The sequence below is a fragment of the Nyctibius grandis genome, chromosome 19 (assembly GCF_013368605.1).
Source record: "Nyctibius grandis isolate bNycGra1 chromosome 19, bNycGra1.pri, whole genome shotgun sequence".
In the NCBI taxonomy this organism is placed as follows: domain Eukaryota; kingdom Metazoa; phylum Chordata; class Aves; order Nyctibiiformes; family Nyctibiidae; genus Nyctibius; species Nyctibius grandis.
Genome location: NC_090676.1, coordinates 9811185 through 9837895, shown reverse-complemented (window position 1 = coordinate 9837895; position 26711 = coordinate 9811185). Strand labels below are relative to the sequence as shown.

The 26711-nt window shown below is 35.7% G+C and overlaps 1 protein-coding gene across 6 annotated transcripts in view; it reads right to left on the bottom strand.

Annotated features, from left to right (window-relative positions):
* Positions 1-321: 321 nt before the first annotated feature.
* ZMYND8 (zinc finger MYND-type containing 8) overlaps positions 322-26711 on the bottom strand; it is a 56048-nt gene continuing 29658 nt past the window's right edge. The window contains exons 7-22 of one of the 6 annotated variants that reach the window (XM_068416038.1): positions 25951-26038; positions 25272-25327; positions 24076-24153; positions 23442-23557; positions 21875-22356; positions 20366-20506; positions 16568-16720; positions 15223-15726; positions 13092-13466; positions 11130-11320; positions 9955-10035; positions 8783-8861; positions 6767-7006; positions 6439-6596; positions 4955-5044; positions 322-1780 (exon numbers count right to left, since the gene is read on the bottom strand). In XM_068416038.1, the coding sequence (XP_068272139.1) occupies positions 1679-1780; positions 4955-5044; positions 6439-6596; positions 6767-7006; positions 8783-8861; positions 9955-10035; positions 11130-11320; positions 13092-13466; positions 15223-15726; positions 16568-16720; positions 20366-20506; positions 21875-22356; positions 23442-23557; positions 24076-24153; positions 25272-25327; positions 25951-26038 (2934 nt within the window). In that variant the 3' untranslated portion in view covers positions 322-1678. Of the gene's footprint in view, positions 1781-4745; positions 6145-6438; positions 6597-6766; positions 7007-8782; positions 8862-9954; positions 10036-11129; positions 11321-13091; positions 13467-15222; positions 15727-16567; positions 16721-20365; positions 20507-21874; positions 22357-23441; positions 23558-24075; positions 24154-25271; positions 25328-25950; positions 26039-26711 lie in introns of those variants that run through there. The other 5 variants (XR_011049489.1, XM_068416041.1, XM_068416039.1 and 2 more) reach the window with 5 other exon arrangements.

Below are 26711 nucleotides of genomic sequence, written 5' to 3'. Positions count from 1 at the left end.
CTGCTGTTCAGACTGAGAGAAAATGGACACTCCTGAGCGTACACATCAATGGCTTCTCATCTCCAGACTGCCAGCGCTGCTTTGTTTTTTCTCAAATTTGACAGGCTTGGATTCAAAGGTCCCACACTTCTGAGACAGAAGATCCCAACAGAAGTGAAATGATCTATGATCTGGAGCCTGTGCAGAAATGAATATTCATCCAGATTGAAATGAAACTGGAAATCCAGGAACACAGAGCATTTTTCTAAAACAGTTTAATAAAAAAATTGTGACGTTTCTTGAAAAACTGGAGGAACCCAAAGAATATCGTGTGTGTCACCTTAGTCACAAAGAAACACAATTGTCAAAAAGATATTTAAGTTTAATACAAATTTTATACAAAGAAAATGTGAAAAAATACTTCCATATGCTAAAAGCAATTATGCTTCACAAATAAGGCCAGCTAGGCTATTTTTGACACAACTGCAATTCACGAATATTCTGTTCTCGCTTTTTTTTCTTCTAATACTTTTTCCCTCTAATCTGGGTACTAGCTGGAGACTGTACAAACCGCATTCTTTTATAAACAATGGGAGAAATCAACATGACTAAAATGTACAACAGAATGTACTGGAATGATATCATACAATTAATTTTCTCATATACATACATCACCTTTGCTTTGTTCAATGCTTTCGTTTTACACAACATACAAAATGGTACTACAGCATAAGTGTAACAGACAGCATTTCCAGGGGTTACTTTCTCTCATACTGTACTGTTTCATGCTTACATAAAAACATAAACTCCATCATATAAATAACACATGCTCTGGCCCAGCATCAAAAGTCCTTTGCCTGTGTTTCCCGCTCCATGTTTTTCTCCACACCTAGTTCTTGTTCAAAGTCCTTTCAGAGGATTTAGAAAAAAAAAAGAAAACTGAGCTGCAAAGCATAGGAACAAACTTTACTTTTCCCAATCTTTGATACCAATGATCAGAAATCATGCTACAACCAGCTGGTATTACACTTTCCAACTTTTCTGATATTAGACCAAATGAAATTTTAACTTAATTTTAACCTGTAAACAATATCAATGTTAACAGTCTGGTCATTGTGAAAAACAACATAAATCTTTATGGATTTCAGGTCCACAGATTGGAAATGTTATAATTTGCCTAATACAATTAACTGAAAAAAGATACCCTTCATCACTTGGTTGCTCAAAGAAATTCTACAAGAGTTTCAAAGTGCAGAAGTTTTTTTCAATCCAAATGCAAATCAAGTTGTTCAGATTCTCACGATTATATTATTTGATGCGTAACTGCAGTTTCCCAAGACCAGTTTTCAGTGTTAGCTTGTGATAAGGCTGTTTTAAACCTTCCTTTTCCAACTTCAAACGCTCTTTATAAGTTAAAGTCAATACAAATATAAAAAGGAGATGGTACTCTAACTTCAATGACATCCACAAATTGTACATTATTTACAAAAGGAGCATAGATTTAATACGGATCTTACGTGTCCTCAGCTCTTCTAAGCCAGCGCTAATGCTTTACATTAATGTAGTGTAATTAATGCTTTGTACACATATACAAAGCTAAAGTCTGAACCTTTGAGGTTAATCCAAAGAACTGTGTTTATTTTTCACATTTCTATTAGATTTATTTATTCCAACAATTGTATGGACTTCTTGTTAGCAGTTAGACTCTTCGTACTTGGACTGGCATTGTGGTCTGAACATACTGAACTCCAGTTCTCATTGCCACTGTCCCAGCAGAAGGACTTACCACTACAGGAATGGTCTGTGGATTAAAACCAAGAGAAAAATATTGTTATGTTAAAGGTCACATAAACATGACCACAGACATAGAGATGTATTTTCCAGGGAAAATCCAGAACAAGTTCCAATTTTGTGCAAGAATTAATACCTTTATTACCGCAATATTACCTCATTCCAGGGTAGAAAGTAGTGTATTACTTTCCTACAGCCAAGAGTTTTCCTGTAGTATTGTTACTACTATATAATTACAGGGACAGGCGGCCCTATAGTTAACTGTACACACTCTGCCTGTGCTCGGAGAATTAGGTTTTCATAGTTACTACATCCAGTTACGTATTCTCCCCAAACTAATACATAGGAAGAGGAAAAAGGGCTAAGAAAATCCTTTGTTATTTGAAAAAGTTTTTGACAAATTAAACTGAAGTACAAAAATACCCTTGTTTATACGTATATTCTTGTCACACATTACTTAAATCTTTTTCCCCAAAAGGAACTCCCCCATGCATTCAGTCTACACAGAAGAGAACAAAGAATATCCACTGGAACCAAAAAGTACTTAAGTTAACTTTTGCACAAATCAAGAACAAAAACATGAGCATTACTGGGAACTGTCTTATACACCCTGTAAAAATATTAATATAGAATAAACTTTTCACTTCCATCATACAGATCATGATTTATAAATCTTGACAAATGAAGTTTCAGGACATCTCTATAGGTGGTAATTGATGCTACAGATGTAGAGACAAAGGCACGAGAATGTTAAACAATCTGGTCAAGGTCACATCACTCTGGAAGATCTGGAAAAGGATTTATTGAATCTTAAGTCTGTATCTTGACCTTCCTCCAAAAATGTGAGAAAGTCTAGAAATGTCTGTACCATACAAACGGCAAGTATGTTTTGATATAATTCCAGTGATGCACAACTGGTGATCAAACAAATGCATCCATTTCAGTTCACAATATTTTGTGGAAGAAACAGGAAGGGAGATCTTGAGGAACCTGAAAGGGATGCACAGATCTTCCCCCTGATGGTAGTGTGACATTCCAGAGAGAACATGGAAGAAGAAATACAAGTTCACTGAAGCCCGATGTTTCCCCACACTGTTGTAAGAAACCACATTAGCATCTTAATGGTATTCAACAAAGATTGTGAGTATCCCTGCTGAGATGTATTACAGCCTAGAGCGTTTATCAGACAAAGTCTATGCCTTCCAGAAGCCTACTCATTCCATTCCCTGGAATGCAAAGATGATGAATGCATCTTTTTACATTATTTTAACTGCAGAAAGAATAAAAACCAATCATGGAACCAATTTGCTAAATAAATTCAAAATTACTGCCATTGTGTAATGATTTCAGATGTGCATAGAGGGTTCAGTGGAACTGGTACCCAGAAGATACACTGGAAGTTGTTCAGAGGAAGAAATTCCTAGTTGGAAACAAAGTGCAAATTGAACCCTAAAGCCGCCATTACGTAGGTCACTGCTAGTACTACAGGTGGGGAAATTAAGGTTGCCACAGTCGCCTGTTAAATAGACACAGTTACACAAATGAAAAAATTTTCAGTTCTTACAGCGATCGCGATATGGAATGTGCAAGACTCCTTAAATGTGTTAAGATCATTCCCTGAGAGGTAAATTTCCACCTCTGCCAGTTTCACACATATGTACATTTTGCATACATATTAAACATGCACTAAGGTTTAAAATTATTTAAATTGCACGTGCAGTCATTAGAATACAGAGGTGTCTGTAGCTGTGCAAGACTAATGCAAATGTGTACAGAGTTTTAAACATGCACAAATAAAGGTTGAAACCTTTCAGCCATTCCAATTATGCTTTACATAACTCAATACGCTTCGTGTTACAGAAAACCGATGAAGGTAACTGCCATTTTTCTGAATATTACACAAAACTACTTTATGATCTTACAACCTCTCAGCTATTCACAAAAGAGCCTAACGTCTTTGATGTTTGCTATTCGATTTTAAAACACATATAAAGCGTTGTTATGGTAATTCAGTCCAAGCAACTTAGGGCCAGTGCTGCAAAGGTGCACAGTGCTCTCAGTTGACACAAAATGAGTTAAAATGCTGCTAGGAATGTGAAAAGTCATGATCCCCACTAAGAGCAATAACATTTGTGTGGAATATAATGGCTATGAAATACTGTATGGATGTGTGTGTATTCACAGACACACACTCAGAGACATGTGTCCTGCAGCTGGGGGGGGGTGGGAGGGGTGTGCACAAGCACATATGGGTGTGGTTACACAAGGAGAGAGACAGAGTAATTACTATAGCAAATTAGGCCTCACAATCACAGCATGATTAAAGCACTCTGTTAAATTAGTACATAGTTCTTATTATAAATTCTCTTAACTTCAGTCAGAAAATGAAGTTATCCACACATGGACTTCTCTGTTGAACACACCACCGAGACAGAGCACGCTGTTCAGTTACCAGTGCAGTATCAGCATTTTTCCTTTTGGTAAGAAGAATGTCAGCTCAGATGCCATGCTGACTCTGAAGTGAGCACCGCAGAACACGACCAGTTGAAAGAATGGGATATTATGGTACATAAAATACAAAAATCAAACTCATTTCTGTCCCATTTCCTGTGCCTGACACTAGGGAATTCCTTGGTTAAGTCTTTGATGGAAAAAAACAGGTCTGATTCTGATGCTATTTCTCATAATTTCATAACCCTGATGTGCAAGACTGCATGGGAGAGACACTACTGATGAATGTGTATTTTTGTTCATAGTTACTGAGATGTCACAGGAGTATCAAGCATAGTTCAGAATTAATTAAATCTCTTTAGGATAACATAGACAAAAAGATATTTAAAATATATTTTAAATGAATTCTATATATTTACATGATGTTGTGGTCAAGTATATACATGAAAGAAACAAATACTTAACATCATAATGTAACATGGAAGTCTGACTGTCCTCAGTGCCTTCGCTATACTTAATGACAATTTCTGAATCCTTGTAATAATGAATGATGAAATGAAAGGGTGGAATGTTGCACAGCAAAATAAGACATTTTGCACTGCAAGTTGAGACTATACCAGTGAATTCATATCTTGATAGAACAGCAGATGGAGACAACCCCCCAGAAATACTGAGCAATTGTAATGCCAGGAACAGTACTACTGCAGACTTTAAATGATGATATTGTACTTACAATTGTGGGTTGAGTAGTTGGAATATAGGTGGTGGTCTGCGGTACCTGGACCAGTTTTATAGGCTGGTTGCTTGTCACACCTGTTGCTATCTGCAGAGACAGCACAGGCAACCTCAGTAGAAGTCTCAGCTTTTACATAAATTCCACCTAGTTGTTATTATAATATGAAATTTATGTTGGATGTTTTGTTTGTGTTAAAAATTTGCATCTTAATGAATTCACAGGTTACTTCTTTGTTAATAAAACAAAATTCAAACTATGAACATGATCAATGTATACAGCATGATGTTTCAGGTAGAACATCTATGTGAAAGCAATTTCAGATTTGTATAACTGGAATATTCCCTGGCAAAAGTTTTAGGTAATTGATTTTCTCCCATGCCCTGTTTCCCCAGTAATAACAAAGGTTGTGCTGCCACAAACAATGCATGTGAACATTGACTGAGCCAGAGTTTAACTAACTTCACCAAAGCATTCCAGTGGACAGCACATCCTTTTTCCCTCTTCAGATCTGTTTCCCAAGTTACTCCCTTAGATGACATGTCAAGCCCAGAGATCTAACACCAGACAGTAGCAAAAGTGTTAAGAAATGAACACAGCTCTCTAGTTTACTATGCTTCCCAATTCTATAGGACTATCTCAATGAGACATCATGCTGGAATCACAATACTACAAAATTAGTTTGCTTTTAATATTTTAAAATACAACAAGGCTCCTACTGATGTGGGGGATCATGTGTAAGGGTTTGAAGGATCAGCCCCCCCCTAAAAGTTTTCATTTAATAAAACTTGCAAGGGCAGAAGAAAAACAATGCTGAAATTGCTAATAGTCAAGCCCTACCTATAAAGCAGAATCTTCTCTATAAACATTTTCTACATATGCAATGTTAAGTCCCTTTTATTAGAGCATTCGCTCATCCTTGCCTACTGAATACTATCATACGGAGGATTTCGTAACTGCACACTCCTCCGTTAACTGTAGATCCAGGTGAATTGTTGTATCAGTGTTATGGAACATTGTGGTACCCTAGTGGCAGTCTGTTGTGATAAAGTAAGTTGATTTGAATGCAGGTCTTGAGCTTGGCCTCTGAACCCCCAGGCAAGAAGGGCTTGGAAGTGCTGCAGTCAGTATTGCTTATCAGAAGGCAACTTGTATCGAAAGATCCAGACCAGAAGCTACACTGATGGGTCCTGGAGAGAGAGAGAGAAAGAGGTCCAGTCCCCTTTGGCTGGAAGGATGAGTCAAGCCAACACAAGGTTTTATTGGGAATGAGTAAAGGGGAAAGGGTGTTCCCAGAGGACAGAAGATTTTTTTTCCAAGATGAAGAAAAAAACCCCACAACTCCCTATCTCACTCCCCAAATCACACTCTCTTAAATACGCAAATATCATAAATTCCTGGCTGATCCAGGGAAGCCTTTAGGGGTAGGTTTCAGAGAAATCTTACATACTATTTTTGTTTCAAGTGACCACAATGATACTCACTGTAACACTCTCTTTGCTTTTATCAGCTGAACCTTCCTTTTCCTTAGGGGTGCTGGCTGTTTCTGTGGGTGTAGGCTGCACACTTGAACTGGGCTGGGATGATTTATTTAATGTTTCTGTGCTAATTTCAGTATCTGTTTCTTGCTGTGTTGCAGTAGCTAAAATAAAGGGAAAAAAAAAGAAAATAGCCACTACTTGTGTGTACCAGTCCACAGTCACTCTTCACAGGCACATCTGCATCCATGCAAATGAAGAATGTTGAGCCACTGTGTATTCCACCCACCCCAACCTCCTCAGCTGTGAAACCAGCAACCCAGAGCAAGATTACCTGACTGTGTGCAAGATTTCATATGCTCAGGCCAGTGAGCTTGTTGGCAGGGATAGTCACAGTAGCTAGTATTCCAACAGCAATAAAAAATGGCCTCTTTCTTGCAGTTGGCACACCACTGCTTCTTTTTTGTTTCATCCACTGCTTGCTGCTTTTCCAATTCCAGCTGCTTCTTCACCTCAGCAATCAAACGATCTCGTTCTTGTTCTAGACTCTGACGCATTTCAGCCATTGTCAGTTCTACTCAAAACGCAAAGGAAGATGAGTTTTACATTTTCTGCCCCCCAACAGCAAGGTGCAAAACAATAATTTTCATGAGTTTAAAGACAACATGAAATTGAAACTAACAATCAAAATGTTCCCTGAGCTTGGGCATCTCTGCTTCATACCTAGTCAACAAATGAAAGTCTTCCATCTTCCTTCCTTATTCTGGCAATGTGATTTTTACCCTTAACCATTAACTTCCGTTTAACACTTTAGTTCTAGATGTCCCACAAAGGATCAGAATCCAGGTGCACTAGGTGCAGCATAAACACAAAAAGGATGTATGCAGCTGCTGCTAACGTACTTTGTCTTTACAAGCCCAAACTTTTGTTGTTCTTCAATAGTCAGAAAATATAGAGAACTATATTTCTTCTCTTTTCTCATAAATAACAGTGAATCAATTTTTCACTGTATCTTGGTTTCTTTACAAAGAAAAATGTGAAAGTTCCAAGAGGGACACTGACAAAGTGGCAAGAACTCATTACTACGTAAATAAAGCTGTAAATTTGAGCCTTACTTCAGGATTGCTCTGAGAACCATCCACTATTAATGCAGTTATGAACTGATACCTCAGCCACTGTGAGTGACCATGAGTGAAAGAGCTTGACAGAATCTTCAAGAAAGTGGGCAAATACAAATAAAGCATTCCAGTTCTAGCCACCTTGACTCAGGATGAATCTTTGCGTCTTCTGAAAAAAACTGACATACTTTCAAAACACCATTAAAGGTGTTTATTTAAATCAGTAGCTTAAGACTGGTGACAAAGGGTTTCGAGGATTTTTCTTTTATTTCTGAGCACACCTAGACACTCAGTTCTGTGAGTTGCAGACAAGTTGTTGCCATACCCAAGTAATTCTGGACATGGCTGTAACTGGACTGCAGCAGTGGAAAAACTGGTCTACCCTGATTTGAAAGAGCAAAATGTTGTAAGAAACCAAAGACATGAGTCTGCAAATGGAGTTATTCAGCCCTTGATTCACTTCCATTCCAGATACGCTCTGCAAAAAGTCAAAAAGTGGACAAGGACACCATATTACACCGTCCTAAGGCTGTTTGGACTGCATGTACCTTAAAGAAGACTTGATCACTCCATTGCAACATTCTTCCCACAGTCAGTGCATTAAATAAAGATAATTTAAGAGGAATCACATTTTAATAAATGTTTCATTTCCTGCCCGTATGGTTGAGTGAATGTAGAGATGAAAATCCCCCTCCTAGGAGGAATATTCTTTTATCTGTTTAAGGTAGTATTTTGAATTTATTTCACTGACAGTCAAGGCATCAAGTTTGAGTCAAGGTTGACTATTCACTTTAAATAAGTGTATACATCAACAGCTGATCTGAACCAAAATGTCAGCTACAATCTCCAAAGATACCAGAGGAAGCAGGTTCCCCCAGTGGCTATATCAACAGAACCTGGTTCATAGGAGATTTAGAATGTAGTAATCAGCATAAAATATCTCATGAAGAGGGGATTATCCAATGATGCATAAAATAGTTATTCTGTCCTATCAAAAGCTCTCTTTAGCCTAAATTTGTCTCAGAGGGCTGAACACTTGTTGCTTACGATGCACAGACAGAAGTAACTGTGTACATACTCAAAAGGTGTCCACTAACATCAGTGCAGCACGTTATATAAGGTTTTATGTCCTTCACTTGGACATTTTGTAGTATCATATGATGAAGGAAATACATACTACATCCTACAAGCATTTGGACTGATACACTTATTTTGGACTGCCATTTTCATACCTAGGTTATGCTTCATTTCAGAGAGCTCCTGTTGATGTAACCATTGAAGTTTTTCTATTTCAATCCTCAAACGCCGAATCTAAATATTAAAAATTCAATAGTTAGTAATAATAAACAGGGTGCAGTGTATAACACATAGATATTATACAGAAAAACATGCCCAAAGGAAAGAGCCTGATCATCACTTACATCAAGGCTCCTTCGTATTAATATGAGGACAAGACCAAACCAAAGTCTGAAGTATTCTAAATATTTGTTTGCTAGATTTTCCTACCATAAAAAGTACAGGATTTTTTAAATCAAAAAGCCTTCTATTAACTTGCTCTTGCTTCCTCTGAAATTACTCGTCTCAAATTTCTCTGACTGGAATCAAATCCTATTCCTCAGTCTTGCTTGCATGTATTAGGATGACATTTCTTTTTTTTTTTTTTTCTTTTTTTTTTTTCTTTTTTAACTAGGGAAGCAATTTTTTCCTTCACTGTGGATTGAGAATAGAAATATCGTTGCTCAAAATGGTGACATCCTTATTTTGGTTAAAGCAAGCAAACAAACCATCACACTATTAACTCTGAGCTTTATTTGTTCACATCTGAACTTAGTTTACACCGCTTAATCTGCTTTTTCCAAATTTAAAGAAAACACTTAAAAGATACTAAGTACTACCTTTGGAGACAATTAAAAGCAAAGTACAGCATTTCATAAAAAATGCAAAAAGTATTAAAAATATTTTTTTAAAGTATTAAACACTATGGTCATAATCACATAACTGGAATAAGCTACTGCACTACAAGTAAATTCAAATCTTCTTCCTCTGGTGGACAAATACATGCTTTAAAAAAATGACACTTTCAAAAATACTACTTCATTTCTGATTTTAAACAAGGTGACACAAAATTAAATCCTCAACAGAAGCGTTAAGGATTTGGGCTTGATGGCTTACTGTTCTTGCTGCTTATCTCATAGAGCCCATCTGATATTTCTTCAGTGTTTTTCTCTACCACTGTAATCATTATTTCTAAAACAGAATAGAAATTAGGATCTCTAGACAGTCTCAATTTATAGTACTTTGCAGGTATATTTATATGGTACTTTTATATGTAAAAATACTATTTTGCAACTTTCAAAGTTAAAATACAAGCAGTATTATTTTATTTTTTTTATTTTACACTAACCTCAGCTATTGTACTTCCAGTAGTATTTTTTGAAAGATCATTATATATTTCAGTCATTGTTCCTTTGATGGCATCCATCATCTGAAAGACAAAATGAAAAAAAGAAATTCTTTGATATATATTTCAATAGATACCCACTTTCACTTTCTTTCAACCACTCTAATGTGAACTTATATTACTTATCAACAATGCCCCTTATCTTTCTGTGTATTGATTTGGGTCTACTTTTAGAGGACTATTTAGAAGGTAGAAAACAACATTTTTGATCAGGACTCTGATTTTCAAGTGTCCTGAACTAGTGAACTGCTTGACCTTCTACTTTTCCAAGAAATTCCCATTGATATAATTTACGAACAAAAGAATATAACCATAAGTTTGGAGAAGAAACTCAATGCAAAAAAAAAAATTAAAAAAAAAAACCAAAAAAAACCAAGACATTTACTGACATTGCTAACCACTGACAACCCCAGCAAGACCATATGGTTGAGTAAGAACATTGAAAGTTGATAGCCAAGATTAATTCTGGTGCTTTTAATGCCTGAGTACTCAACTTTATTTCCTTACATAGTATTTGCCTTGATTTTTTAATTTAAAGGTCTAAGAGAGTATATGAAAAGCTAATGTCCAATCCCTCACTGTCACTATTATGAGAAAAGTATTACACCACGTCTTCTCTTTAACAACTTAGCTTCTGTTTTAATACATGATTACACACTTATGACAAGTTACCATCTGATGAAGCTATACAGCGTTCTAAACCAAAACTACATATTTGTATATGTGTTACTGGACACAGATGAAGAAATATTCATGTTCACTGTAAATCTGATGCTGAGGGGATATCTACACCTTTAGGAGAAAACGCAGAAAATGGTCCAAAACACAATGCAATGTAAATAAGAAGCAGCAATGAGGGAACATGAGAAGGAAAAGGTCTAAAGTGTCTGAGCAGCTGAAGCCTATCACATACACACTCCAGCTTGGAACGGCAGCATTCAGCCAGCTCTGAAAAGATGGTTCAGAACTTTTGCCAAAATCTAGCTGTTCCTACCTAGTAGAATGAATTTGCAATATATGACAACCTGAAAATAAAGTTATTTCAGAATTTGCAATGTCAAAAATGTGAAAGTTCACTTCAAAATAAAACTGCAGGAAAACCTTGCTCAAGAACTTACTTTGCTAGTGTATTTAGCAATGTCTGCAGCCACATCAGCTGAAGCTGTCGCAATTGGCAAGTCTGTATTAACTGAGGAAGAGAGCGTACTTGCAGATCCAGAACTGGTAACCATAGAAATAGGTTGAGTACTTGTAACCAAGGTTATAGTGGATGTGGAAGTGCTCTGGGTGATCTCTTTTTGCTGCACAGCTAAGAAAGGAGAACATACAGTGGATCAATCACATAAACAATTAAAATAAATAGGCAAACTTCTAACTTTAATGTCTAACTTAAATGTGTGCACCTAACCATTTCAAAGACTTACATTATTTACACAATGGTGCCATTTAATCAATTAATTATACAGTGCCCAGCCACTGAACTTGTAGATAATTATAAGGCTTAAAGGTAATGAAGCAAATATATCTTTGAAACTTATTATTTTAGACTGGCCAATGCAAAAGTCTCCCTTAGATCTCTATTCCTCACATTTTGGGACTTTTCCATCCCACTTCCTAGGAATTTACTTCCTAACCTCTCAATTTGGAGAACTCCCAACTAATACCATACATATGAGCGTAAGTTAGACATTGACATTTTCATTTTCCATAATTTTGAAACATTATTGAATTTCTTTTCTTTTTGCTTTTAAACCAGGTTTAGTGAGCCACTGTTGAAGAAAGCCTACTTAAATACCTCCTGGTGTTATTCCCATTCTTTTGTTATTAACGCTACTCATTATTATTAGTGTTGCGACATGTTTAATATACATATATCCAGATCAGCATTAGCCTTTGGTTGGCTGCAGAGCAAGGAATGCAACATTAAATTAACTCATTAAAGCAAAGAAGTTATTAATTGTGTTAACTCAAACAGGATAAGAAAAGTTTTCTCATCTTTGGTCAATATTTCAAATAATCTTAAACAGTGAGTAATTAAAAAATGAGAGTACAAACCAAATGCAAAAGCCCTCATCTTTTCATCCCTAATGACTTATCTGTCTTAAATATTTTTTTTTAAAAAATTTTAGACATCACCAAGTTTCGCATTTATTTTTCTCACTGAATATTTCTGTATCAAATCTGTGTAGTCTGCAAGTAGAAGGATACCGCTTCTTCAACACTTCTTAATGAGAGTCACAAAAGCAGTTTGGGACCATAGAAACATGCCTCTGGTAAACATTTGTATGTGACCCATTACCTAAACCTCTCTTCTGTATGAAATCACTGGCTGGCCAGCAGAGTTAGCAGAATGGAGAGTATCTATTCATCAGGCACACCGGTAAACAGTTCAGTTTATTAACTTGAAATTACAAATGAAGCTAGATTTACATAAAGTTGCTGTTCTGTGAAGTGAAGCAATAGAAGCATGGGCTTATATTACCATGTGCCTACTCTTAGCAAAACCTCCAGCAAAGGGATGGTAAGAAAACAGTTATGAAAACATTCTAAAATGCCATGGCTGTTTGCTCAGTAAATTAGCAGCAAAGACTTGTTAAGAGTTAAGCAACAGGGATTTCAAAGACAAATGTAGCCTGGGTAATTTCATTGTTGTCAAATTATACTCTATGAAAAACCGTACAGATGAGCTTCTTGTCAGATAAAACTGGATCCAGTTTGTAGATATTGAGCTGACAGTGGTAATCATGCAAGTGGAATAGTTAATGTTTTTATCATATAATCCAGAAAATAACTCAGTTCACTCTCCCAAATCTGTGATGGCTAAGAATGGCAAAAAATTTTTATACAGACACACACACAAACTTTTTGTCATGAAAATAAGGAGACATGACTCTAAATACACACCAGAAAGAGCAGGTATGGTGAGTAAGTTGTTGTATTTTAAAGTCACTTATCAGAGTAGAACCACACTTTGAGATTTTGTTTATATGGAAGAACTCCTGGTTAGGCAGCCTTGGAGCACTGAGATCACTACTGGGGAATTATGGCATCACAGGCACATTGAGTTAGAAAGTGTATACCTTTAACTGCTTGTCTTGTCTGATATCTTGTCCCTTGAGAGGACTGAGGTTGCTGTGACTGAGACTGCTGGCTCTGCTGCTGTTGCTGCTGTCTCTGCACCTTCTGCATGTGCCATTTCTGAGAAGATGTCTGAAATTTATTTGAAGAATTCCACACTACACGCTGCACAGCAGGGGCAGTTTCCTTAGGCAGCAGAAGCCTCTGCTTTTTCACAGGGCTTCCAGTGGCTGCAGATGGAGCACTAACAGTAGAAGAAGCACTAGCAGTTGCTGTCACACCAGCTGGTGGAGTCTGGGATGCAGAGCGGGTAAGTACTGGAGTTTCTGGTAGAGGCTGGGTGCTTGCACTGGAGGAAGGCGGAGTTTTACCTACAACTAAACAAACATAAAATGTAATGCCAGCTTTTCACCAATGTATCTGATTCATAATTTTAATCTAATTTTTGGAAGAGCCATATGCACCTTCCAGTCTACTTCGAATTATTTTCCTCAAAAGGCAATTGATATTCTACAAGTAAACTCATTTCTATATTCTACAAGTAAACTCATTTCAGTCCAGTTGAAGTTGGTGGCAATTCAGAAGCACTAGTCATGAAGTGACACAACAAAAAGTACAAAACCCAGAAAACTAGCCTGACCTCCTTTGGAAGATATGTGAGAGGTCAGCATTTGTTAGGATGTTTCTGGGTTACCACTTACACCTGTCAGCCCAATTTCTTTCAGGAGAAAAATACATTCAAAAGGAAAAATGACTGAACAATAACTGAAGGAATAGCATACTAAAAACTTTACAAAGAAAGGCACTGGAAACGAAATATACAGTGTATTTAAGATATCTACGTTTATTTGAAATCTTTCAGAGTTTATAGCTGACTGTTCCACATATCAGATCAATTTAGGAACTGGCCAGGAAAAACATGTCTGAAAGAGAAGGCTGCTGCATTGACAAGTTTCTGGAAAGGGGGCAAAGACCTTCAGATTTGCATGCATCAGATCTCTTTTCTGGACCAAGGTATTTTAATATCTGATAGTCACAAGTAAAGGTAGGGGCCTTGGAATCATGGACAGGACACAAATTGTGTCTAGAATATATTCATATAGGTCTATATATACGAATATTTAAATCCACTTTTAGTTTCACTCAGAAGATGTATTATTCTTTTGCCTCTATATCAAAGCAAAATTTTAGGATTACTTATTATTTCAACCATCACTGGTTTAGGCCACTAGTAATACATGAATCAGTGGTTTTGAAATTCATAAAGCTGCCTTGCTTAATAAATTTTTAAAGAAGACAAGAATCAGTCAATATAAACCTCCCAAAAATTACAATTCTGGTTTTAGTTGATAAGCCTGTTCTCTTGATTATCTCATAATAACATTTATCCATTAAATTCCATTTAAGATTCAAAATTCAGAAGCATTAAGTTGTCTTCTAAAGTATGCTTGGTAAATGGATTGAAAACATTTTTTTAAATAAAATGACTGAGCCAACATGCTATAAAATATAGACAAGAAGAGAAAGCTATATGAAGAATAAAATATTTTTCAATCTAACCATTTAAATCTGTTTTTTCTATTTTGTTTTGTCAAAAGGCTAACATGCAGAACAAGCTTAGCAGAAGTACTTTACTTAATTGAGATAGTGTTTCTATGTGTTGCTAAAAGGGGAAAGCAATCTCGGGGACAATACATGTGATTTAGCTGTTCTTTTGATTATTACTGAAAGCATTTACATTGATTTCAGTGGAACCTTATGCAATTTGTATGTTTGGTAAGTTCCAACTTCTACACCTGAGATTTTGGGATGTCTATGGAAATATAAAGATTCAACTGAAAATCATAAAAATTGCAAAATAAATTCTAAATTTGTGACAGAACAAATATTATGGATATTTATAGTTCTATGTTGCTGAAAGGAAACTCAATGAAACGTATTTTATTTAAACCAGAAACTATAGTGGGAATTGAAAACTTTTTTCATAGCCAAAAAGAATGGAAAATCATTCAAAAAACTGTTTTAGAACAGATATTTTTAACAACTTAATGCAAAAATAAAGCTAACAGCTCTGGCTTCAATAACAGCCCTATAGTACAGAAGAGAAAAAAGAAGGAAAGAATTTCATCCTACCATCTTGTTTAGGAGGAGGTTCTTTAGATTCTTTCTTGGGTTTCCTTCCTTCACGGCCACAATGATCATCTCCTAGATCGATGACAAGTTCACTCTCAGAATCAGAGTCCAGTCCTAGATGCACAGTTGGAGAGTCTGTTTCATCTTTACCTTTCAGTTTTTCTTTTGTAGAATGATGTAAACTTTTTCCCTTTTCAGAAAATTCTTTTTCAGTGTCTGTAATTGCCTTTTCTTTGACCAGGTCATCTGTTTTCTCCGCTTCTGGACTTGTGCTTTTAAGTTCCTCCTTGTCTTCATTCTGTGCTGGGGGCTTAGTTTTTTTTTTCAAGCTCAATGATTCTTTGTCACTTCTTGTACCTTCCTTGTCCTCTCCATCGTCTTGATCATTCTTCGATTTCTGATCCTCGTCACTATATTCACTGTCACTGGTGTCGGATTTTTCAGAATCCTCAGAGTCACTGTGTTCTACTGCAGTATAAACAGCTTCAGATATTTCATTTATTCCTAATTGTGGGGAGGAAAGTACATTCCATGCTGACATCAGACTGACTGACATTACAAAAAAAATACTCTATATACTGGAACAAAGTGTATACATACCATTATCTTAACTGTCAGTCCTTAAGCTATAAACACTTCCCTTAGTGCCCTATCTCAATACCAGAATGTATAAGAATTACCTTCCACATATTCCAATTCATAGTTTTATTTCATTCAATGGCCCTCCTTTCATTGCTTTTTTCCACTACCTGCAAGCTGTTTTGTTCAACTTGGGACCAATGCTGGCAAATACAAAGAGGAATTATTTTTATCTGCAAGAAACCACCTTAAAATCACTAACACTATTGACCTGATTAAAGTTATTTGCATGCATGTTTGCAGAATCAATTTTAGACTATATAAGTTTTGTGAGGAGAATCTTTTATCTTTTTAGTGCCTAGAAAGTCTTTAAGTGCTAGACAACACTGATGTTTCTAACAGCACTCAGCTCCTGTGTGACTGGATATACTAATTTGTGCAGCTAAGTTAGGTACAGTTCCTGAATTTTTCAATTTACAAAGCAAATAGTAAGACTATAATTCTGTCATACTATCTACATCAGAACTATACAAAAACAGATTAAAAGATGTAAGCTTTTTGACAAAAATTTGAAACATCAGGTCTCACTGTATTAAACTAGTTCAGTGCATTCTACTTGCCTCAAAGAGTTCAAATATCCTCTACTCTTGTTTTAATGCATAAAATACTTAAGGTTTTACTATTTGAAAACTTCTTTTAAACTCCAATTCAAAATTTTCTCAAGTGTATCTTTCAGATGTCCATTGTATTCTTGAGTTATACTTACCAAGTTGTGCTTTACAACTCTCTATTGTCTTGTCAAGATTAAGCTGGAACCTACTACGTATCTGTCGTTTGGGTGAAATGAGTTGCACAGGAGTGGTCTGCTGTTGGACTGACTCGCTCAACTCCTTCAGATCCATCTCAGCTTTGCTACGATCTAGAAAAAGAAAAATGAACTAAGAAAAATATTTTACAAAAAGGAAAAAGATCACTATCCAGATAAGACAAATTTTACTGAGTAACAATGCAGATAATCTGAAACATATTTCACTTCTTTTATAATTATGGGCTAAATAATAATTCTAAAATTACTTTACTAAACACAATGGATTCTTCCTCTCTGATACTACATATTTCATATGCAAAACATGCATCAAGTATGTGGACGTTTTCTGTCAATGTGAAATTATCAAGAAATCATCATTCAGGTCTGTAAGCTGTCTGACAGCACTTCTAGTAAGCTACTGATGTTATTTAATACTAGTAGCAATATTTTCACAGAGAAAATTAAATAGAAATAAAAATCCATATAGTCACATTTAAAATTCAAAAGATAAGTCATGAGAATAGAAATATAAATGTGGGTTGTTACACTAGGTAGATTAATAAATTTAAGATAAAATAATAATTTTTTCAATGTATGTCAGCAAAATCTTCTCTTGAGTTCTGCTACACATGGTAGAGAATTTTTCACTCTGAAACATACAGATCTGTCTGCAAAGAGTACAGACTACAGTGCTAAAGCTAAAACTGTCTTAGCAACAAAGTTTCACATTTTTGCTTCAATTTTTCAATTTCAGGCGTTATATTTCTGTTCCATAGTCCTATCCTTTACTCTTTGCCAACAGTGCTGACACTCCATTAGTGCTCAGGGCACTAAACCAGTCTGGAGTTAGTTGCTTGTTTGGGGGAGGAGTAACAGGATATAAAGAAGGGGGAAGGAATGGAGAGAAGAATTAGGTTTGGCCAGTCTAGCTCCTTGAACTGGCTCATGGTAGGATCAAAAGAGCCAGTGCCATATGCTGAAGAAGGACGGAGGCCATGGAGAAGACAAAAGGCAACACTGGCACAATGTGCATTTGTGCTTCATTTAGAGTTTCATTCCACAGCAGTTAAAGATGTCACAGTATTGCATTATTTTACTTGAAATAAAAAAAAAACAAAACCCCAAAATCCCCACATATATTTACAAGACGGTTTTTGTGGATGTACAACTCAGAGAAAAGTGAAAGAAATACGAAGGGCTGAGCCAATGATTCCTCTGACCAGACATTCTTTACATGTTTGAACTTAATATCAAAGTACATTCCATATTTCAAATTTAAAAGCCATAGCACATAATGACTCGACTTCAGCAGTACAGTTGCCTCAATCAGGCTTGGGCACTCTATCTCCCATCCAGTTGCAAACAGAATCTATATTACAGATAGAGCAGGTACAGAAGGAACCATTCAAGTATTCATGCAAGTTTTGTTTACTGCTAAAATAGCAGTTCCTCATCTCTTCCTAGAGAGAGTCAGCAACCTGTGTGGTGCAATCCCACAAGCCAAATATACAGGCTATAATTTGGATCATCCTGGCTTGTAATATATATGCGTTATAACATACACAGATTCAGTCTAAATAACACTCATCCTTTCTAGTCCAAGTGAAATGGTCATAAAAGTGATACTGAATTTCACACTCCTCATGTCACATACTCATACTGGAAGAGACTAAACAGAATACAAACTTGCTCATTTTCAGCGCAGTGTAAATTTTGAAAATAAAAATTAAGTTTTAAGTCACTTAAGTACTTTTGAAAAATTTGTTCCATGTATTGGAAATGTTTACTAAATTAGGTTTCTTCTTCCTGTCCTATGTCACCCAATCCACTCTAATTCCACAGCAGTAATGGTTATATCACCCTCTAGTATAGAGTTTGATTCAAGGCCTTCATAGCCTTAGTTAACTACACGGCAGGATACAAACAGAAGAAAAAATGGAGAATGGGGGAAGATGAACACAAGGCACTGTAATACCTCCCCAGGGAACCCTACATCTTAATATATGAAAGAAGTCTCACAATCCAAGTTTATCTAACCTACAAGGAGGTCTCACTGAGAAGATCTGGATTTCCAATCTGTCTCATTAATGTCAAAGCATTAGTAAAAAGAAAACAGAGCCAAAGGGCAGACAAGCCGACTGTGGAGAAATCTTCAAGTGCTCATCTCTGAAGTCTTTACTATTTCTCATTACCAATCTGAAAATTGTCACTCCTTACTGGGCCAAACTTGTTGTTCTATTCTTTCTGCCTCTGTTATACAAGGACAGGTCCTATAATATCTGGAATATGTATTTTTTCCAAGCAATCTGTGTATAGTGTTTGGTCATTCACACCTCCATTCTTCAATGTAGCCAGTCTGCCAGTAACAACAGATGGCTCATTTCCATTATTCTTCCTTCCTTATTGCTGAATTGGAGGATGACCACAGAGTCCTCCCAGTAGTCTGCTCAAGGTACGTAAGTGTCTTTGTTTACTGGACTTTCACTTTTGTTTTTTTCAGGGAGAAACCCTGCTCACATTATCTATGACAATGAGACACAATAAGTCATATCTGAAAACCACAGGATTCACAGATGAATCGATGTCTGGCACAGCTGACACTACTAAATGAAGAAGGGTTGCCATTTTCATTCCTAGCACCAAAGAGTATATTTAGCAAAGGAAACTCCCCTAAAGCTGAAAAAATAACTGATATTCTGCTTGAAAGCATAGTAGCTGTTCCTTTATGGTATTGCTCATGGACCATAATATCAGATTTTCCGATCCACGCTATTTATTCAAAATATTCTATACTCCAGCTGATGTCTCCCACCTGTGGCTCAAACTACTGCAGCACTACATATTTCTTAACGTTTTTCCAAAAGCATTGTCACCTCAGACAAGACAACAAACAGCTGCAGTGCAGCAGAAGAAATTAATTCTATGGTTATGTCCACACAGCTAGATTAACACACTGAAAAATACACTTGTGAGCTTGTATGCAGACTCAGAATATCTGTAACTCACTGAAAACATGAATCCAGCATTTAAGCTCAAGCCTTACTGATATATTTGTCCAACACCAAAGGGCAGAATCCTGTTTCTCCACGTAATATCATGTGGAGGTAAGAAGTAGCCAGAACTGAATCAGAATACTCACAGGAACAAAGCATGACTGACAAAACTGATTTACATCCGTTTGGCTTTCAGAACTATTTTACCAACTTAGTACTTACCTACTCCATCTTTCAAAATTCCAGAATCCCAAAATTTACTTCTAGGGAGTTTCAAGACATCTGCTAATTCGTTTCATCCATCTATCTCCCTAAAGAGGGATGGTCAGTGAGGAGGTGATGTGAAGGCAGCAAGAGAGAAGAAGCCCTAGTAAATCCTAAATCCTAAAGACCACAAGAAAACCTTGCCAGCAATTCACTTGAGAGACTGAGGGGTGAAGAGCAGCCATGTTCATGTAATTACAGCCTTTAGAAACTGATCTACTGTTTAAAAACATTCGTTTGTACAGTTCAGCTAAAAAAAAAAAAATCATCCTTTAACTACTTCCTTTCATTAGTGAGAAGACCAATAACAGGAACTTTCATTTATAAAACAAAAAAAGAACAGTGTATTTGATGAAACTATAATTACACACGTGACTCATTTAAAGCCTTTGTTCATTTAAAGCCACATACAAGCAAGTTTGTTCATATTATGTTGCATTGACACGACTGTACTTTATTCAGCTATAACATTATTAGATTTTCAAAGGTCAAGACTAACCAAGATTAAGATTCAGAATGCTTCCTGGAGTGGAAGTTCTTTCTTGCTTAGCAGAAATTGGCGTCGATGCTTGAGGAGAGAAAGGTTTGGGGCTGCCTGACAAGCTCCCTGCTTGACCCGTTCTTGTTGGTGCTGGAGAAGCTGAAAAAGTACAAAATTAATAAAGACAGATTTAAAAATAATCACAATAAACACACACAGATTCCAGTAATAGGACAGCTAAGTTTATACATAAAGTAAAGATTACAAAAGTTAGCATTTGTAACAAAATACAGGTAGAAATGCCAGGTGGGAAACTGAATGTTCTAGTTTAACTGCTGTTAAGTCCAATCCAGCATTTCTATGCCCTAGGATAGAGGATAGTAAGGCCTGAGGAAAAGTTAGAAAAATTCCCCAGAATTGCTACGATAACCAAGAAACAGAGTAACAGGATAACATCTGTCATCTTCTTTTATCTGATGAAATAGCTTTAATGTGACTTTCCTTGAATATCTCCACTATTATAAGAAATAATAATGTTGTATAACAAAAGCTCTATATTTTAAGACACAAAACAGTACCTGTTAGCTACACCTTATCTATAAGAGCTGTACACACATATATACATGATAATTTATGTATAAAATGAACTATTCCTTTTGATATGTTACTCTACTGAAAAAATCCAAGCATTTTTGGATATTTAAATTCATACAGTTCCTTTGTCATCACTTTCTTAAGATGGACAGGATCATATCACAAGACACTTGTACCCAAGGGCAGTTTCACAGCCTAGCCTTTATTGGCTAGAAAGTATAAGAGTATAATAAATAAATAACAGCATTTCATCTAAAACCTGGAATGGAACATATTGATTTAGTTTTCTACACAAAGATATCCTTTCACCAAAAGCAAAGTTTTAAAACACTCACATTAATTAATATACTGCATCATTTCTTTCAGATAGTTATGAATTTTCTTTTATGGATTAAAAAAAACTAAAATAAAGTAGTTTGCCCAAGTGCCACAAAATTAGCTAGCATTTGGTCTTTGACTACATTATAAGTCTGAGAAGTCCAAATTCTGGTTTTACACTCCTTTTCTCTTTATCCACTCTGCCTATGGAACTACAGTTTTATTATATTTTAGCTACTCAGTTGGGAATGCTATAAATTAAGCTCGTTGCCTTGAAAAAGGCTATCAAATTTTAAATAGAATACCTCCTAATCATGACAATTCTAACTCTGTTTGTATTTACTTCCACTCTCCATTCATTTTGATAGTTACAACTATTTCCTGCTATTTAAACTGAAGGGTTTTGGTCGCTTTTCAAGATTATTTATTCCTTCTCAATGTGACAGAAAGGACTGTTATTTCTCATCTGTGATACTGAAAGTTAAACCCATCTTTTCTTCTAAAATTTCTTCATAAATGAGTCATAATACAGTCTGTCTTTTAAAAGTACAGAGAATAAAACTAGTGCATTAACCACTTGCAAAGTCCTGTACCCCGCTTTCTTTTTTTTTTTACCTGTATTTTTCTCAATAAAGTCCATGGATTCTTCACTGGCACTAAAATGACTGGAAGTTGCTTTTTTCTCCGCATCCTGTTCAACATCAGATCCAGTGTGAACTGATGAGTTCGTACTCATTGGTGACCGTGGCATATCTGTCAATGAAATCCTACGACCAGTACTACTGCTCAGCATAGACTTGCTCATTAGAATCTTAGGCGATGCTGTCATATCAAAGTTCAGTTTGATTTTCTCTTGTTTGTCTGTCTTTGCAGTTCCAGCAGTTGGGTTTGCAGGGTCTAATAACATTTGGTATTGATTGTTGGGAGTATATGGTGTCCGGAAAGGTGCGTAATTAAATACTCCAAATTTTCTACGAATGTTATCAACATAAACCTCCATTTCTTGCATTGCACTATTGAAGATGCTTTTAGTCTTTTTCACAGAAAAAGGAATTTCTTTAGACATGAGGTAGCAATTATTTATTGGAACCCAGGCCCTGTATATAAAACAGAAAAATAGAAGATAACTACATTTCACACTGTGGATTGACATTGGCGAATTTTGTGTGCATACTAATTTAAGTAGCCTTATCATAAAGATATGCACACCTCAGACCATTTCAAAAGACCATCTCTACCTTCTTCTTTTAACAGTTCAGTGCTTAGTTTTGATAAGTAAGTAAATTGCATGTCTTAGATTATCACTAGCTTATTTTACTCTACCCAGTAACACAGAAAACATGAATAAACACTGGTCAAACATGACAAAATATTCCTGATTAGAATAGTAAGACAACCATTACTAAACAGTCTTTCTATCTGCCATAGTTAGCAGAAAAACATAAAAGGCAGGTCAGGAAAAAAAAAAACACTTCACAAGCACATTCTTAAAAATGTAATATTCTATTTTACACCCTGTGTCAGGGTGATCAAACTCCTCAATGCCAGGAAGAGTTCTATCAACAAGTATTGGACAGATTTTATTTATCATTAAATGAGGTAGACTCTAAAACTGTGCCTTCCAAGATACTAAAATACCAGGAACTTTGACTTAATTATTTCATTGCCCTATACAGCTTTTTTTACAGTACATGTTTTTGTAACTGTATAGATTCATATTTTCAATTCATGACAAATCAATTTGTATTCATCATGGCTTTCTCCATCTAAGCAGAGGGTTCACAAGTACAGAAAACTCCTTTCAAAGCAAAACTGGCATTTTCAATACATATTGTATTTTCTACATTTTTAGAAGCTACAATTGTGTGTTTATTCCCATAGTGTTTAGACAACATAAACAACTTTATTGGCCTCTTCCATCTGCTACAGTTCTCTGCAGCATTAAACTAGACACAGGAATTAACTTGCATACTCACTGAGATTATAAATGTATTAATCTTACAAACACATAACTTACATTCTACAGACATCATGTAAGAAACTAAAACTGTATATGCTACAGTGTTATATAGTTTATTAAGGTCAAGGTTCAAAAGACAGGATCCAAAAAACTCTAAGAGCGCAAAATTACAACAAGAATTTTATAAGTACAGCCAAAGACATCCTTTGGTTAAATTCCCACCTGTCATGTTGGCCAAAAAAACGGGCATCAACTTGCCCATCTTTATCCCTCAGTGCTTTAGCAGGCCAGAATGGAAAGCCTTTGAGTTTAGCCCAGACCAAAGGGTGGGGATTGCTCTAGAGGAAGAGGCAAAATACACAGTAAGAAAATACAAGCAGTATTACCTTCAAATCTGATACACAGTATGGGGTTTTTTTAATTGTATGTATTACTTAGATTCAATAAAGATCCAACAAGCACAAGGCACTTGCCAAATACAAGATTCCATTTTACTATATACTTGATATATAAATAATAAATCGTGAGAGGACAAAATAATAAAATTTTAAAAAATACATAAAACCTTAAGTATCTCAGCTAAACACATTGTAATTGCACTTTTTTTATTCATTTATTTTTTATTAGTCCCCTCCAAATATGTAGCGCAACATAAGTTAGGCTGTGGCAAATTTTTCATATTCTCTTGAGATAGTCTGACTCCACAAAGAGCATGATGCACAAGCTACTTGGTAAACTACAGCAGCTTTCCTTGACTCAGTAACCACCACATGTTTAAAACAGGAGGATAACAAGCAACAGTCAAATGAGAGCTGCTAGTTCAATATTAGCTAGACTACCATAATCCTTAACTTACACAAGGCTCACAAAACCAATTTTCTCGTTTTTGGCAAGCAGCTAAATAACATTCCGGACATACTTCAATTTCATTCATCTGAAAAGAAAAAGCGAACAGTTACTGGTGAGCTTAAACAGAGTCCAAAGTGTGATCAGTATTATTATGTTATCCTGTCTAGTTTGCTAGTATCATTTTTCCACAAATTTGTGGACATAAATCAACATTTGCTTGCTGTGCAATCCACAGTGTTTTGACAAATGTCCATCTTTTTCTACCTCTGTAACGTATGCATTCCAGTTAATACATCAGTCACACTTTTACATCTGTCTTCAGATTGTATGCTACTGATTCACTCAGGTCAAAAAAAATACATCCTTTGTTTGATGTTGTATTGATTCCAGTGATAAAGAATTACTTATTGTAATTTCTTCCAGTGGCAAATACATAACCTCAACTGGGCATTTAATTTCATAATTTATGCAGACCAAAAACGCAGTATTTTACTCTTTATGCTCATATTATTTTAACTTGTTTATATCAGGCTCAGGTTATACATTTATTTTGTTCTATTAAGAACTGATAAATTCTCAGAATTTATATGAATTATGGATATGGCTGCATCAACCCGGGGATGGTAAAAGCACTTCCGCAAATATAAAGGGTCAGATCACCAGATAAATTATATCAATCAAATACTGTTCAAATACATTACATTTAGAATAGCAAGTTTTTGTAATACTAAACATTATGGATTGCCACTGAAATAAAATCAGTGTAAATGATCAGTTAAGAATACATGCAGTCATTTTTGCATTTATTCAGAGGAATTTCATACTGTTTCAGCAAAAGACCCACCAAAACCACATCTATGAATCAGAAGACATGGGTCTCTCTTTCTACTCCAAACATTCACTTAGAAGATAGGTGTCTTTGGGCAGAATCGCTATGTCCACTTTCTTCTCCTCCTGCCCCCACCTCCTCCCCGCAAGTCTTAATTATAGACAGTGAATATCCTAACGGAAGGCACATTACCAATGCCCTTGCCAAAAATCATTCTGTAGGCCATGGATATGCATATCTAAACATAAGAAAGCCTACAAAAATTATGGTTATGCAATATAAATATTAGAAAACACATATTATTTCATTCACAAATACATGAAATGGAACACTTCAAAAATAGAGAACAATTAAGTTAATTGGTGCACACATACCTCATGCTCACAGATTTTGATGATGACTTTTGCTGTTTGTGTCAATTTGTGATTTCCTGAGGAAACAATAAAATCCATTAACGAAGAAAATTGTTATGCTAAAATTATGATAAAATCAACAGTTTTTACATTTAAAAGTTAACATTAAAGACAAAAGAGAACGCCTAAAGAGACGTTCTCCTGAAACGTTCTCGCCTAAAACACATAGGTATAAGTGACATGCTTGCAAATGCACAAGGTAGGCACTTTTCCTCTCAACATAACATAGTAACAATCTTTAAATGTTCCTTTTTGAACGCTTTTGCAGCCTACCCACTACTGATACATTCCTTCAGTGAAGGACGTGCTGTATCCTCTCCTCAATTAGTTCTCCTACAAAATGCTGCACCAAGCAAAATGGTAAAGCAACCTGGGGGTTGGAATTAGATGATCTTTAAGGTCCCTTCCAACCCAAACTATTCGATGATTCTAACCTATTTGAAACTTTTTTAAGGTGGAATGAGCAAGTGACAGCACGGGCTGTATTTGGTCCTACAATGTATGCCAGTCATTAATCTGTCGTGTTTAGGCACTATGGTTGTTAACGGGAAGATACTTTCAGGTTTTGCGAACTAAAAGTCCACAAATTGCTCTATGACTTTAACTATTTCAAAGGACATAAGTACATATTAATGCTTACCCCCATTGTAAATAATGCAGTTGTGCAAAATCCATTTGGCATCAGCCAAAAATGCTTCAGTGCAACCGTACATTTTCTTTTTAACATTCTGTAACGAAAAAATTAAGAATGTATCAGGAAACAGAAATTAGTAAAACGTGACAGCTTCTCCCTGAACATTGCTTCCTATCAGTCATACAATTAATAAAACTACTTATTTACTGTAAGACATATGATTTTAAATACTTAAGAATCTGTCAAATTCAGGGTGTCTTTTGACCACCCTGAAAATGTGTGAACTCTCTAAATTAACTCTAAATTATTCATATCAGCATCTTCAACATTTCCAAAAAAAAGTCTTCATTTCCTGAAACACTGTTCCATTCAATGTCTCTTCAGAAAACTGAGTCATTGATTTCTTCTACTGACACATTATCACTCCACAGCATTTTTATTTTTTAATTTTTACAAGACCAAGAAAAAATTATTGCTCATAGTACATAAGACAGTATGTTTGATGTTCTAGTCTACCCACTGGGTAAAGTAATTCGATTAGATAAAAATGAGTCACATGGATTTGTTACACCTTTATACCATAAAGACATCAACCTCCTCTGTAAGGACATGGAGAATGAAAACTTGCTGTCTCTTCACCAGGTCCTAGAAGAGCAAAACTCTGCAATGCTTCACTCTTCATTAAGCAGTGGAGAATGGAGAACTTCTTCGTTATTTGAAACTTTTAAGTTATTATCGAACTGAGAATTAAAGTCCCATTATCCATG